The sequence below is a fragment of the Malaclemys terrapin genome, chromosome 7 (assembly GCF_027887155.1).
Source record: "Malaclemys terrapin pileata isolate rMalTer1 chromosome 7, rMalTer1.hap1, whole genome shotgun sequence".
Lineage (NCBI taxonomy): Eukaryota > Metazoa > Chordata > Testudines > Emydidae > Malaclemys > Malaclemys terrapin.
In genome coordinates this window covers 115,229,791-115,243,392 of record NC_071511.1, presented here as the reverse complement: position 1 = coordinate 115,243,392, position 13,602 = coordinate 115,229,791, and the positions used below count along the sequence as shown (strand labels likewise).

At 40.0% G+C, this 13,602-nt stretch overlaps 1 protein-coding gene across 9 annotated transcripts in view; it reads left to right on the top strand.

Annotated features, from left to right (window-relative positions):
- ATRNL1 (attractin like 1) overlaps window positions 1–13,602 on the top strand; it is a 991,165-nt gene that overhangs the window by 126,160 nt on the left and 851,403 nt on the right. For all 9 annotated transcript variants that reach the window (XR_008445623.1, XM_054034053.1, XM_054034052.1 and 6 more), the window contains one exon: window positions 5,225–5,312. Coding sequence is in view for 8 of the 9 variants with exons in the window: in XM_054034053.1 (XP_053890028.1) it covers window positions 5,225–5,312 (88 nt within the window). In the remaining variant the exon portion in view is untranslated. The remainder of the gene's footprint in view (window positions 1–5,224; window positions 5,313–13,602) is intronic.

The following is a 13,602-nucleotide window of genomic DNA, read 5'->3' as shown; positions in this document are numbered from 1 at the left end:
CCCCCCTGGTTGCAGGGACAACTTCCCTCAGATCCAGCCTATTGGCCATATTGGATACCCTAGTCACAATACCCTCCCCTCGAAACCCACACTTGCCGCAAGGGCTCCTTTGCCTGCCTCACTCTTAAGAGATCCTTCTGGCAGGTGTTCGGGTCTGGTGGTGGCAAGATTAACTAGCAAGATTTCCCTCTTCATCTCTGGATGAGGCGATGATTACAGCATCCCTTTCCCCACTGGATGACTTTAGAAAATTTCAGGAACTGTTGTGGATTGTCAGAGGGGAACTCCAAATTCCCCTGGAAGAAATTCAAGACTTCCCCAACACAAGTTGCTAGATATATCCTTCACACCTTGAGACTGGTGAGAATTTCATTACCAATTAAAAAAGCTATTCTGGAGCCTTCTAGCACAGTGTGGCACAGCTACCCCTAAAGGGGCTGAAAAGTGCTACTACGTTCCTGCCAAGAGTTCTGAGTTCATTTTATCTCACCCTCCTCCAAACTTTTTAGTAGTGCAAGCTGAGACTGAATGGGCCAAACAACAACATCCTCAATCCACACCAGCTGATGAAGAGGGCAAACATCTGGACCTTTCGAGAGACAAGGTATTTTCTTCTTCTAGCCTGCAATTCAGGACAGTTAATTATTAGGCATTACTAGCCAAATATGGCTTCCTGAATTACAGTAAATTCAAGGAATTTATTGATAGCCCACCACAGCACATCAGGCTCCTTTCCAGGGCATATTTGAAGAAGAGAAGCTGGTGGCCAGAACAGCTCTCCAATGATGCAGCAGATGCCTTCTTCAGGGCCATGTCTATGGCCATAGTCATGTGTAGGGAGTCTTGGCTCTATTCTTATGGTTTCCCTAGGGAGGTACAGAACACTATTGAAGACCTCCCTTTCAATGAATCCCAGCTTTTTAACCAGATGATGGATGAATTGCTGCATACACTCAAGGATTCCAGGGCCACCCTTCGCGCGCTGGGCATCTACACTCCTGCCCTGAAGTGAAAATTCCACTGCCAACCACTCACTCAATGCTATAGATCTCCTCAATTCTACTCTGAGACTTTAAGAGTCTCTGAGGAAACATCAAAAGAGACAGAGGTCTTGCCTCCCAGGATCCCCCCCTCACAGGGTTCAATGTCACAGCTGCAACCTCCAGCCAAGAAGAATTTCTGATGCACACCTGAGAGCTGCCAACCACTATGTCTACCACCTCAGAACCCTCCTACTCCCTTTGGGGGTCATTTAGCACTCTTTTTTGTCATGCTAGGAATACAATAACAATGGACAGATGGGTGTCAAACATCATCCACCATGGCTATACGATCGAGTTTATCATGCTAACTCTTCTAAGGACCCCCTGCCTGACCCCTTCAGGGACCACTCGCACAACAGCATTCTCACTCAAGAGGTGAACTCCTTCTTTCAAAGGGGAACAATAGAACATGTTCCCCCAGAATATCAGGGAACAGGATTCTACTTAACTTACTTCCTGTTACCTAAGAAGAAAGAGGTGGACCAGTCCTCAATCTCTGGCACCTCAGTTGCTTCATCCACAAGCTCAAGTTGCATAGGGTCACACTAATAGTGATAATTCCATCCCTAGAGAAGGGCATGTCATATACGGCTCTCGATATGAAGGATGCTCACTTTCACGATGCTTATCTGCCCCACAGACATTTCCTGAGAATCACAGTGGGTACCCACAATTTCCAGTACAGAATGCTCTCATTCGGGATAGCCACCATGCCCAGAGTATTCATCAAAGTTATTTCCATCATAGTGGCTTATGTCAGATGTTATGGTGTCTTCATGTTTCCATATCTTGATGACTGGCTCCTATTCGTAGGGCCCAGGCAAGAATCCCAGGTGTCAACCTCCATGTTACTCAACCTTCTTTCTTCCCTCAGAGTCAGCATCAATGTCCAGAAATCTATCACACAGTCTTTGGACTTCATAGAAGCTACCATAAGTTTGGTCACAGTATGAGCTTACTTACCAGCAGACGGGGTCCAGGCAATGAGCAACATCATAACTCACATCACGAACTATCCATATGTACCAGCCAGAACTTGTCTGTCCCTCCTCAGCCACTTGGCTTCATGTACCTACATGATCCCCTTTGCACGACTCCACCTTTGCTGCTTCCAGACATGGCTCCAGTCTGTTTACTTGCTGAACCACCATTCCATGGTTTCCATGCTGATAGTCCCTGACAAGGTGCTATCATCCCTCTAATGGTGGAGAGACGCACGTCACATATGTTTAGAGGTTCCTTTTCTTACTTTCTCCCCAGACAAGATGATTATCGCTTTGGTGGGCTGGGGGAAGGAGTGGAGTTCACCTCAACAGCCACCTGGCTCAAGGAGCATGGACTCCTGGAGAATCCAGGATGCACATAAACATCCTGGAACTTTGAGCTGTGAGAAAAACATGCCAGTCGTTTCATCCCTTCATCCGCTTGCATCATGTTCTTATCATGTCTGATGTTGTAGGGGCACAGTGGTCCCTTCTCCTCTGGCTCGGAGGGAGGCCACCCCGCGTCAGTATGTCACCAGGATCATGGCCTACTGTTGGAGGAATTAGCAGAGTGGGTGCAGTGTCCGGCCTTTGTGACAGGGTTAAGTCCAAATGGTCAAGAGGCCCTAGGCAGGGTAGAGCTGATAAGCAGTCTATAACACTAACCCTTAGGCAGGGGAGCGCTGGCAAGCCATCTACAGTGCTGATCCCTTAGGCAGGGGAGCGTTGGCAAGCCATCTACAGTGCTGATCCCTTAGGCAGGGGAGTGCTGGCAAGCACTTGCCACGTGGCCTATGGCGGGGACACTGCTACCCCAGGGGTGTGGTGGCAGGGGTAGGGGAACGCAGGCCCGCCCGACTCCACTGCATTCCAGCCCAGGGCCCTAACAGTGGCAGGGTGTCCCGCTGCCGGGTCAGCGGGGATCCTCTCACAACATGCTGGCTGGCTGTTAAGCCACAGCACCGTCAAACTAAACCCCTGGGCTACTTCCTATAAGAGTTCCAGATCCAGCTCTGTAGTCTCCGGTTCGTCAGGGTATTCGGCCGCTGGCAGTCCCAACAGCTCCAGCTACTCCTTAACCTCACCTTCTCCAGGTCCAGGCCACCATCTGGCTCGGCTGCAGGGTCTGCGGGCAGTAGCAAGCAGGACATGTCTGTCTCCTTCTCTGGTTCAGCCTCCCTGGGCTGGGAGCTCCACCTTTTGTACTTCCTGCACCGCCTCTCAACTTCTGGTGGGAGGGCCGGGCCCGGTCGGACACTGCCCAGTGGGCGGAGAGAGTGGTCCCTCCTCCTCTGGCTAGGAGGGAGGCCACACCACCTCACTACATCTGACAACACCACCACTGTTTTTTACATCAACAAACAGGGAGGGACGAGTTCATCCGCATTATGCGCAGAGGTGATCAATCTCTGGAATTGTTACATTAACCACCAAATACTCTTGTCTGCAGCCTACGTACCCGGGACACAGAAGGTATTCTCAGACTCGCTCAGCAGACATTTTGTGCTCAACCAGGAGTGGGAACTTCACAATTTGGTAGTACATGACATTTTCACTCAGTGGGGGATTTCTGCCAGAAATCTGTTCACTTTGCAAGTGATCAGCAAATGCAAAACATACTGCTCCAGGGGAGCCCTCAGCCACCACAGGTTGATGCCCTCCTACACCCATGGTAGGACCAACTCAACTGTGTCTTTCTTCCGCTACCGCTTTACCTTGAGTACTGTACAAGATTCGATGAGACAGAGTGACGGTGGTGGAAGGAGGAAGTGCATGAAAAAGCAAGATTAAAGTACTAAGAGAAACAATGTGAGTTTCTAGGACTAAAGTAAAATACTGTGGGCCAAATTCTGCTGTGAGTTACCTCCGTATTTATTGGAAATAATTAAAGTCGATAGGGTTACTCTCCGTTTGTGCGTGCATCACTCAGAGAAGAATTTGTCCCTTTTGTTTTTTCAGTACTGGTGCTTAATATGTTTAAATTAGAATATTTGTGTCATGTAATATTTTGTAATTCAGTTTTATCAAGAATGACGTATAATTTTACACATGCAGCCTTGTGATCAAACGTCTCACTTTCCAGATGCTAGTTCCTTTTGATGCTGATGTTTGCTTGAAATAATAAGAGGATTTTGGAAGTGATTTCTCTGCTGTTTTCACATGCAGGAAGGAAGGGACTACTTAACAACTGGTGGGAGTGCTAATTAGAATCAAATTATAACTTTGTTCACCTGTCTTGGCAAGAGATATATGCTTAAAACAATGATTCAGGGTTTCTCGAAATAAATGAAAGCTCTTTGACCAAGAAAGAGGAATTTTCTTGGCAAAATCAGTATATTAAGGGAATTTGGAAAATTCAATAAAAATATAGTATACGTATAGCAATGGTCATCCCAAAACATTTTACAAACTATAGGCCCGATACTCCCGTGTGCTGTGACTGTTTTGTACTGCTCTGTTGGCACAAAGTAGGCCTAAAGCTGGTCTTTTAGCATCTGGTACAATTTTATATAGTTGCTATTAGGAGAGAAGCTGGAAAGCAAAGTGGCTTGAAGCTGCTTTTGCCCCAAGCGTCTCCCTCCTTCCCCACAGTTTATTGGCCGGACCATAGAATCTGACATGATATATACAAAGTAATTGCTTCACTCTATTCCTAAAATACCTCTAAGGCAGAATACCATAGCTATTTAACAGTGCACATCAGCACTGCACATCAGTTTTAGATTTCATTAATGGTAAAATGAGGAAAGGAACTATGACTTCAGGTAACTTTCCTTTTGGATAGAAGCAAAGAATGAAGTCTCATTGCACCTTCGTTTTTGAAGGACATGCTGTATGTTTTAAACCATATGTTAACTATTGTAATAATACTGTAAACATACTATTGTAACAATACTATGCCACTATTAAACATATTTGTATGCATTAATGAACAGGATATGAATCATGAAATACAGAGTTGGCCAAATGGATCCTTGTAATCATAATGTTATGTGATATATGCCTATAAAGTGACATTTTCCTGATTTTCACAATTCCATACTAGAATATTGAAGCCCAGAGCAAGAAAAAACATTCAGAAAAATAGGGATTTTATGTCTAGTATGTATAATGCAAGAAAATGACGTGTCCAGAAATGTCCAAACCCAGCATTTTGTTCTAGATAATAAAATGTTTACTTCTCTGTTTATCTTTTAGCTATAATTTAGACAGCAACATATGGAATGTAGTACCTGTATCAAAAGGACCTCTCCAGAGATATGGACACAGTCTTGCTTTATATCAGGTTGGGATAATTTTAATATTTTAATTCATTCTTTCATGCGCAATGTTAATGATCATATATTGTGCAAATGGCAGTCTGAAGCTGAAAATGTGATTAGCCATAAATTTTAAACTGTGAGGATAATCTCGTTTCTAGGTTTACACTTGTGCCATAAGCTTCTTCAGTCCTTACTTAGAAAGATTGTTGTACCATTTCTTAATGTTGATGGTAACTCAGTTTTCAAGCTGACCCTAAACTCTGAAAACTGAGACTGAGTAAAATAGTGCAGAATAGGAGCTTATGGTTTTGTGTAATTTGAACTGTTGACGTAAGAAGTACATTTTTTTTGTTCATTTACTTATTTCAATTTCACTGTCGTCTTGCTAGCACATGCAGGGCCATAGCTGTATTACAAAAATAAAATTGCAGTACAGTAGTATCATGTACTTTAAGATGTATAGGTAAACTGAACTGTCAGTTTTGTTGCTATGGCAGAATCTCTGGAAAAACAGAACTAAGTCTTAGAGAAAGCTGTTGTGCTACTTTCTTGAAGGTAAACTCAAAGGCTTTTTTTTTTTAATTAAAAAGCCTGTTTACATTAACAGAATACAGATGCGGAGTCGATACTTATAATTAAACACAATTTTTAAAATCAGATTTTCTTGGCCTATAGTTTGAGACCTCTCCGACTTTTAAAGCACCGTAAGGTATGCAGGGAATGCAGTGTAATTCTTTAGGTAGCTTTAAATGTTAGCAATCTCATTGACTCTTGCAGGAGAAACACAGAACCTTGGTTTTAGGTCCTGATATATAAAAGGGTTTCCAGTTCAGTTGACTTAAGACAAAATGTCCTAACCATTATCTCCTGTCATTTCTGCTGTTGGCCAATGTGAACTTTTTAGATAGTGACCACTCTAGTAATATATGATTTAATAAATGCTTAAACAAATAATTTAAGGCTTCTAAATTTCACTCTACAAATACTTTTCTTGTGCTATTTCAGTGTAATCTGCATCTGTTTTAAATGTTCTCTTACCAGCAATATATAGAAAATTTTAAAAAGCAGTAATTGTAATAAAAGGACATGATAACATAGGGATCTATTTCAACCTCAGTGTGGACATGCAGCTCTTGATGATAATAATGAGAGCTGTAGGCACACATCTGAAAAGATATTATTCAGTGAAACCAAATTTATTGGTAATTAGTATCTGCAATTAGTGAACATACAAGACCAGCAGTATAAAACAGATGATTAAATAATCAGTTGTGAAATTAGTATGGGCCAAATGAGTATTCACATGTGAGTAAGATGAAAGAATTTCAGTTGAACTATATTCAAAATGTACAGACTTTTAAAAATCCTTTAAAATCTTTCTAGGACAAAGTTTGATTATTTACTTTTTGAGATCTTCAAGAAATTGAACAGGAACCTAATTTATTGTAGAAGAGTACCTGGAGATGGCAGCTTTGAGCTGTGGACTAGTCATTATATAACACTTTTTATTTAAGAACAAAAATATCCACAGAAAAAAGTGATTAGATTAAGTTTTAAACTTTAACTCCTGAGATTTTAAAGTCTCACTCCAGACCAAAGTGAGAGCATAGGAGCCAGTGTAGCCTGATTGTGGTGCAAAATAAATTGAAGCTATATAATTGACTCTGTGGAGAATGAAATAACTTACTGTGCCATTCCTTAGAAAGCTACTTTAGTTAAAGTTGAAGTGTTGAAATGTTTTATTCTGAAGGTAAAAAGATCAGAAGATTCTCGCTGATGTATAGTTATATAAAGTGCCCTAGACATTTTTATGCATTTATAGGCAGGAAAGCATAGAAGCATTCTTGCTTTTAGACTCATCTAAAGCGTTACATGGCATTATCTTAAACACCTCTTCTCATGACCAAACTGGCTATTAGGAAGTTGTTCGTCTCTCTCTGCGTGGCATTGATGCACCACCATGAAGAAGACTGCATATAGTTCCAAACACCTCAATAATAGAAGGAAATCAGCAAATTGGAAGGAATTCATAGAAGAAAAATTAAGAGCCTTGATGGAATAGTTTCTGACATTAGAGAAATAAATGTGGATATCTTCGCTAAATGATGAATAAGGGGGGGTGTTAAAGGATGAAGTTAGACAATACCATCTTTTCTTGCATACCCCTAGGCATACAATAAAATGCAGTTTCACAGAAAATGAATGTGGTTGGTAATATTATTTGGATTTCTAGTGATCTGGTAGTCACATTACAAAATTTTCCATCATAATTGGCACTATTGTTGGCAGTTTCAAGACAACCAAAGAATAAAGGGGATTAAGATTGAATTCTGAAGGAACAAGGATGAAGCACACGGGTAGGGTGATGTAAGAATGACTATAGTGGTATTGCTCTTTGTATAGACAAAGAACTTCAGTATTCAAGCCAGTCAATTTGACACTTGCAGAAACTCTAAATTCACTTCCCTCCACTCCAGATTATATTAATTTAATAAGTAAGGTTTTATCAAAGAAAGCTAATTCTTTGGTATTGATGTTGAGACCATATAGCCCTTCAAATATGATTTCACTGATTTGATCAAGAGCTGTTCCTAGAATTAAAAAGGAGTAAATAGTTTCTGTATTTGCTTTAATACCACTTAGGCAAAATTATTTTATCAGCTGGTTCATTGTGGCCATTAGATGTATGCATGCACTTGTGTAGGCTATTATAATTTACTTCAGAACACTTACATAATGCTTCAAAGGTCTTTTCTCACTGCTCTGTTAGTCTTTGATAGCAAGAGGTAACCACAGGTCACATGGTTTAATTCTGTACATCTTTCGGTTACTTACTATACATCCACAAGTTGGTTTCTCATTTTGATCTATACAGTATCTTAGAAGTGATTGAGAGCTAGATAAAATGAACCATCACACACATACTGTACAGAGGTTAGAAAAGTCTCTTATTGGCACACAACTGATTTATTCAAAGTTTTTCTTCAATTCAGTAGACCTCAATCATTGATGGAGTTTGTTTCTTGCTATTAAAGGCTGAGATTTTTCAAAATTCAATTTATTGTTATATTCTTATTAGTTCGTTAGCATAATACTGTTTTGGCAATCATTTCCAGGAGGCCTAAAAGCTTATAATCTATAGTTAGTACATTTTTATATCGTTTTTGTTTTTTATTCTTTTCAATATATTTAAAATATGTGCAATTCAAATACTAGTTCTTCTTTGAGTGCTTGCACATGTCCATTCCATTGTAGATATTTGTGCGCCCCAAGCACAATTGCCGGAAATGTTTCCCTTAGCAATATCTGTTGGGTCGGTTCTAGTGCCTCTGGCGTTGCATGCTCATAGCATCAGTATAAGGGCTTGATGACCCTGCTCTCTTTCAGTTTCTTCTTACCTCCCATGACAGTTGCTGAAACATTGATTGCTCAGGCAATCTCTTCCATTAGTGGTGCAAAAAGGAGTGGAAACCACATGCAAGCTCCTAAGCATGGGAGAGTCCCCAGTTGGTAGAAAGTCAGTGTTGCTTGTGCATGGGGCATGTTGGAGAGTGGCTGTAGCTACTGTGCTCTGGCCATCCACAGTTGGTATTTAGTCCCTTGGGGTTGCTAGCCAGCTGGCAGGAGGTTTAACTTAAACCAGGTCTGCGGCAAAGAATCACAGAGATGTAACCAGTTGTGTGAGAGCCCAGTATTCCAGGTGCAGACTAGAATCTGCCCTGGTATGGTCCAGGACTATTGTGAATGTGTTTTCAGGGGTAGCTTGGGGAATAGATGTTCTGGCTGGGCTTCTGGCCCCTAAATGATTGAGAGCCTAGTGTCTGGCCGCTGATTTCTGTCTGGATAGACGTAGTAGGGGGAACACTGTGGTTGCCTCTGCCTGATACTCCCTGGCTGGGAGAAGAGGACTCTGGCCCTGGCTGTGGACCCCTGGTTACTGTTTATAGGCCTCTGTGGTCAGGTGGAGATGGTTAGAGTATTGACGAGTATCATAGCTATTGTACTGAGTTTACGGTCACAGGTGGTTTGGAGAGCTGTACTCTCCAGCCTTCATCTCTATATCAGAGTCCACTTGGCTGGGAGCCTAATCATAGAGGTTTGGCAGAGAGTGGCCTTGCTTATCTGTAAATAAACAGCCTACAGAGAAAGGAGAACAGGAAAAGACCACTAAAAACAATCTCCTGATCAAAACAGAAGATTTAACATATCTGGTCCGGAAAGCAAAATTCTGCCTTCCAAAACTATAGAAAAGCACCGTCTTCGGTGTTTTATTATTTTTAATGCATTTCAGTATGACAACTTTATTTTCAATTAAAGGGTCAGATTCCAAAAAAACCCCCAACCCTGTTGTTTTTTTACTGAGATCCTCAAAAGCTTTTAAAACTACTGCCATAGAGTAGTACTGTAATACTTAGTTATTATGGAGAGACATGTATACTCATTTTTAGGTAAAAAGAACAGGAGTACTTGTGGCACCTTAGAGACTAACAAATTTATTTGAGCATAAGCTTTTGAGGGCTACAGCCCACTTCATTGGATGCATAGAATGGAACACAGAGAAGATATTTATACATACAGAGAACATGAAAAGGTGGAAGTAGCCATACCAACTGTAAGAGGCCAATCAATTGAGATGAGCTATCATCAGCAGGAATAAAAAAACCTTTGAAGTGGTAATCGAGATGACCTATAGATACAGACTAACACGGTTGCTACTCTGAAACTTGTCATTTTTAGGTAATAATTGAGCTTCTGTAATGTGAAGCAAGCTCTGTGAATTATATCAACTAAAACATTTAGTATAAATTCTGTTACCTCTTGGTAACTTGCCTAGTGAAGGGAGTTATAAGGAGAACAAAGTTTCTTATTTCCTCTTCCACTTGCCATCCCAGCACACTAATCTTTGTGCCATTTCATTGTGATGGCAGAGGAAATAACAAGAGCTAATGACAGACTGTACAACTTTACTTCATAACTGACACTTTAAAAAATACTTTGTTTCTCCAGTCATCTGTCATTCATCAATGTAAGGTCTGCTGAGCGCAGTACAAGGTTAGGAGAGTTATATAATTGATTATTTTTGTCTTTATAGTTATTTCAGTCTCTCTCTAGTGTCTCCATGTAGTGATTCAGAAAATATCTGACAAATGAAGAGTCATATTGCTTTTTCCTGATCCTTGCTTACTGCTTAAGGAGGGTAGGGCATAGTGAAGTAAAATTATTTCTTACGAGAGTTGTAGCAAAAACACATTTTTAAAATATTAAGTCAATTACTCATCCCTGAGTTTGAAAATTAAAAAAATAAAATAGAATAAAACAGATGTGAAGTGCTTTCAAATGTGAATAGGAAGAATATTAAAACCATCACTGTGTGTGTCTAATGAAAGTAATTAATTTACATTTTATGTTAACTGAAATCGCTAGAATCTACAAAATAGGTATCTTAGGTACACATCAGCTAGTATCCCAGAATGGTGTTGCACATTTTTCTAATGGAGCAATTTTTCAGCCAGTAAAAAGTAATTGATGTGATGTGTCAGGAAATATTAATTTGTGTTGAGATTTGTGATAGTGTATTTCATTGCATTACACAGTGATAATTTTAAATGCAGATATAAAACAAGATATCTATCTGTCGTTTTCATGGCTGCTAAAAGTTTTTGAATCATATTCATTCTTGTTAGAGAATATGGGAAAACTGGTATAATACAATGGTGGAAAATTAAAAAGTATCTGTTATTTCTCTTCTAAGAATTATGTGACACAGATCGTACATATACTGTCAGTATCCATGCTGTTGAATCAAAATATAACTGCTGTCCAAATGAATGTCAACTTTACATTTAATATTGGTTAAATTAATAAGAATTTTTCTTCAGAAATGTTGGTTTGTGCTTTGCCAAAATATTAACGTAATGTTGTAACTATTCATTCTATTAAATTAATTTTGATTTATTTGTTACTTTCCTATCTTTTGGGGGAATTTAAATTGGTTTAAATAGGTAAAACCTCAAATACTGAATATTGTATCCAAATTAAAATGTTAATGACACGGGCAACATATTTTTAAAGAGTTGATATTTCTTGAGATTTAGTTTATTCATTACTCAACTGTTTTTCTTAACTATAGTCATGGTATTTCATAATAAAAAAGTCAATTTCATTTGCATTTTGTGTGTAATATTACAGTTTAGTTTGTAGGAATTGTATTAAAGTGTGTTAAGAAGTTCTATATTGAAATATGCTTTCTATTTCATGAATTTCTGAATATTTTTGTTTTCTGTGTAATATATTGATTTTTGGGGGGAAAGTCCGTTCCCTTTCTTTGTCAGATATTAGACATAATGACAAATACAACATTTAATAACTAGAGGCTTTGTAAAGAGTAGGGGTGGGATTTTCAGAAGTGCTCTGCTTTGGCCTAACTCTGCATCACTAAAGTTAATAGTCTCTCTCCCCACTCCCCTCCCCCGCACCTTTATCAATGACCTCTAAGGTGGAGAGACTTTGTTTGGGCCAATAGGGGAAAGAAAATCCATGGACCCCTTCAAAGATTTTGTGGGCTTGGGAGTGTACCAGTGGGCTCCTTGGCTGACTGGCTAGAAATAAAGGTGCATCAAAGCCTGTCTGTGGGCACCGCAGTCCCCAGCACACTCATACACACTTTGGAAATTAGAGTAGCACTGAGTTTGTGACTCTCTCTGTAGGCATCACATTACTTGCCCTTTTTGGGAGCTAGGAAGGAATTTCCCCCTCAATGCCAGATGGCCTGGGTGGTGGTGGTTTTTTTGCCTTTCTCTTATCAGCCCACGGACCAAGTGGGTAAATTAGGTCATAATGAGTTCATGTTGTTGCAACTTGGCAAATGTCCAATGTAGGCACTCACTTAATAGGGGGTTCTGGATTCCTGATGAACTAGAATTGCAATCAGGAATAGGGGAGGTTATTCCTTAAAGAAGATAGGGGTGTGTGAAGCTAGGGCTTCTAATGTCTACTACAGTGAGGGGCCACAACCCCATTTCCCTATACCCTCAACTTTTGTACAAAGAGAGAGTAGTGTGGTGCCAGAAAGTGTGCCAGTCCAGGTTAAAAGTTTGGAGCGGGAAGGAGGGGCTCAGGGCTGCCCTCCCCCCGAGAGTATGGATTATGGAAGGAATGTTGACCTGCAGTGGAGGAATTACTGCCAGAGTTTCCCAGATGTTAAGTTAATGAAGTTATGACTTTGTTAAACCACAGTTCCTGGTGTCTTGCCTTTTTTCTGCCCATGGGATATTTTATCATAGACTTCAGTAGGAGCAGTGTTTGGGCAATATTGAGTGCTTTTGAAAATGCCACTCTAAAGATTACACATTCCTTATGCAGGCATAAGTTTGCATTGCCAATTGTGGTTCCCACCCTGCTGTCTTATTCACTCATAGCTTGGTGGCCTGTGGTAAATTTATGGTGCCAAGGGAGAGGTACCTCTAGAGAGAGAAAAGAGAACTGGGAATTCTATCAGAGAAGGCTACTATTGCCAAAATGTGCCAGCCATTGCCAATTTACATGGGTTCATGATTTTGAAAGCTGTCTTATATTTTGAAAGATAATCCAATTCTAGCGGAATTACCAATAGTATATTCCTTTATTGCTACATCTGTAAAATGAGGATGCATGTTAAATAGAGGCTTTTAATTGGAAATTTTGTCTTCAGTAAACACCCTTGATACATGTATGTAGTCACTTGTGAAGGTGTACTTTTAAAGATTTGCTAGTATGTCAGGTATTGTATCTACTAACAAGAAAAGGGCCAATTAATTTAAGAACATGACTACTTCACAATACTTGGTTTAGTTAGGCACAATATTACACTATACGTTCCATTTCTTCTGTTAGGGAAGCCTACTTTCATTCCAGCACTGAAGTACTGTCTGCAAAATGGTTTTTTTTGTTCTTTATCCCATTGATTGAAATTATGTAGCAAGAAAATTGCCTTAACAGCACAATAGGGTACATGGGCGTATAGTATAAAGTCTGAGATACAAATTGTGCTCTTACTCTAAAAAAACAACCAATGTAAAGGTTGTATAGTATGACTTGTGGACAACAGGATCGGTCATACCTTTTTATATGTGAAAAGGTCGAAAAAGAGTTAGTAATCACTACTACTTCTAGAGAAATATTTTAAATGTGAGGCTTGCATACTGTCGACAAGAACAGAAAAGATCTGACACCTAATAATTGGATCACAGATGCATTTAAAATTAGACATCAGGTTGCAGTCATCATGCCTGAGGGACTGTAAATGTCTATTGGGAATCTGCAGACAGGTATCCT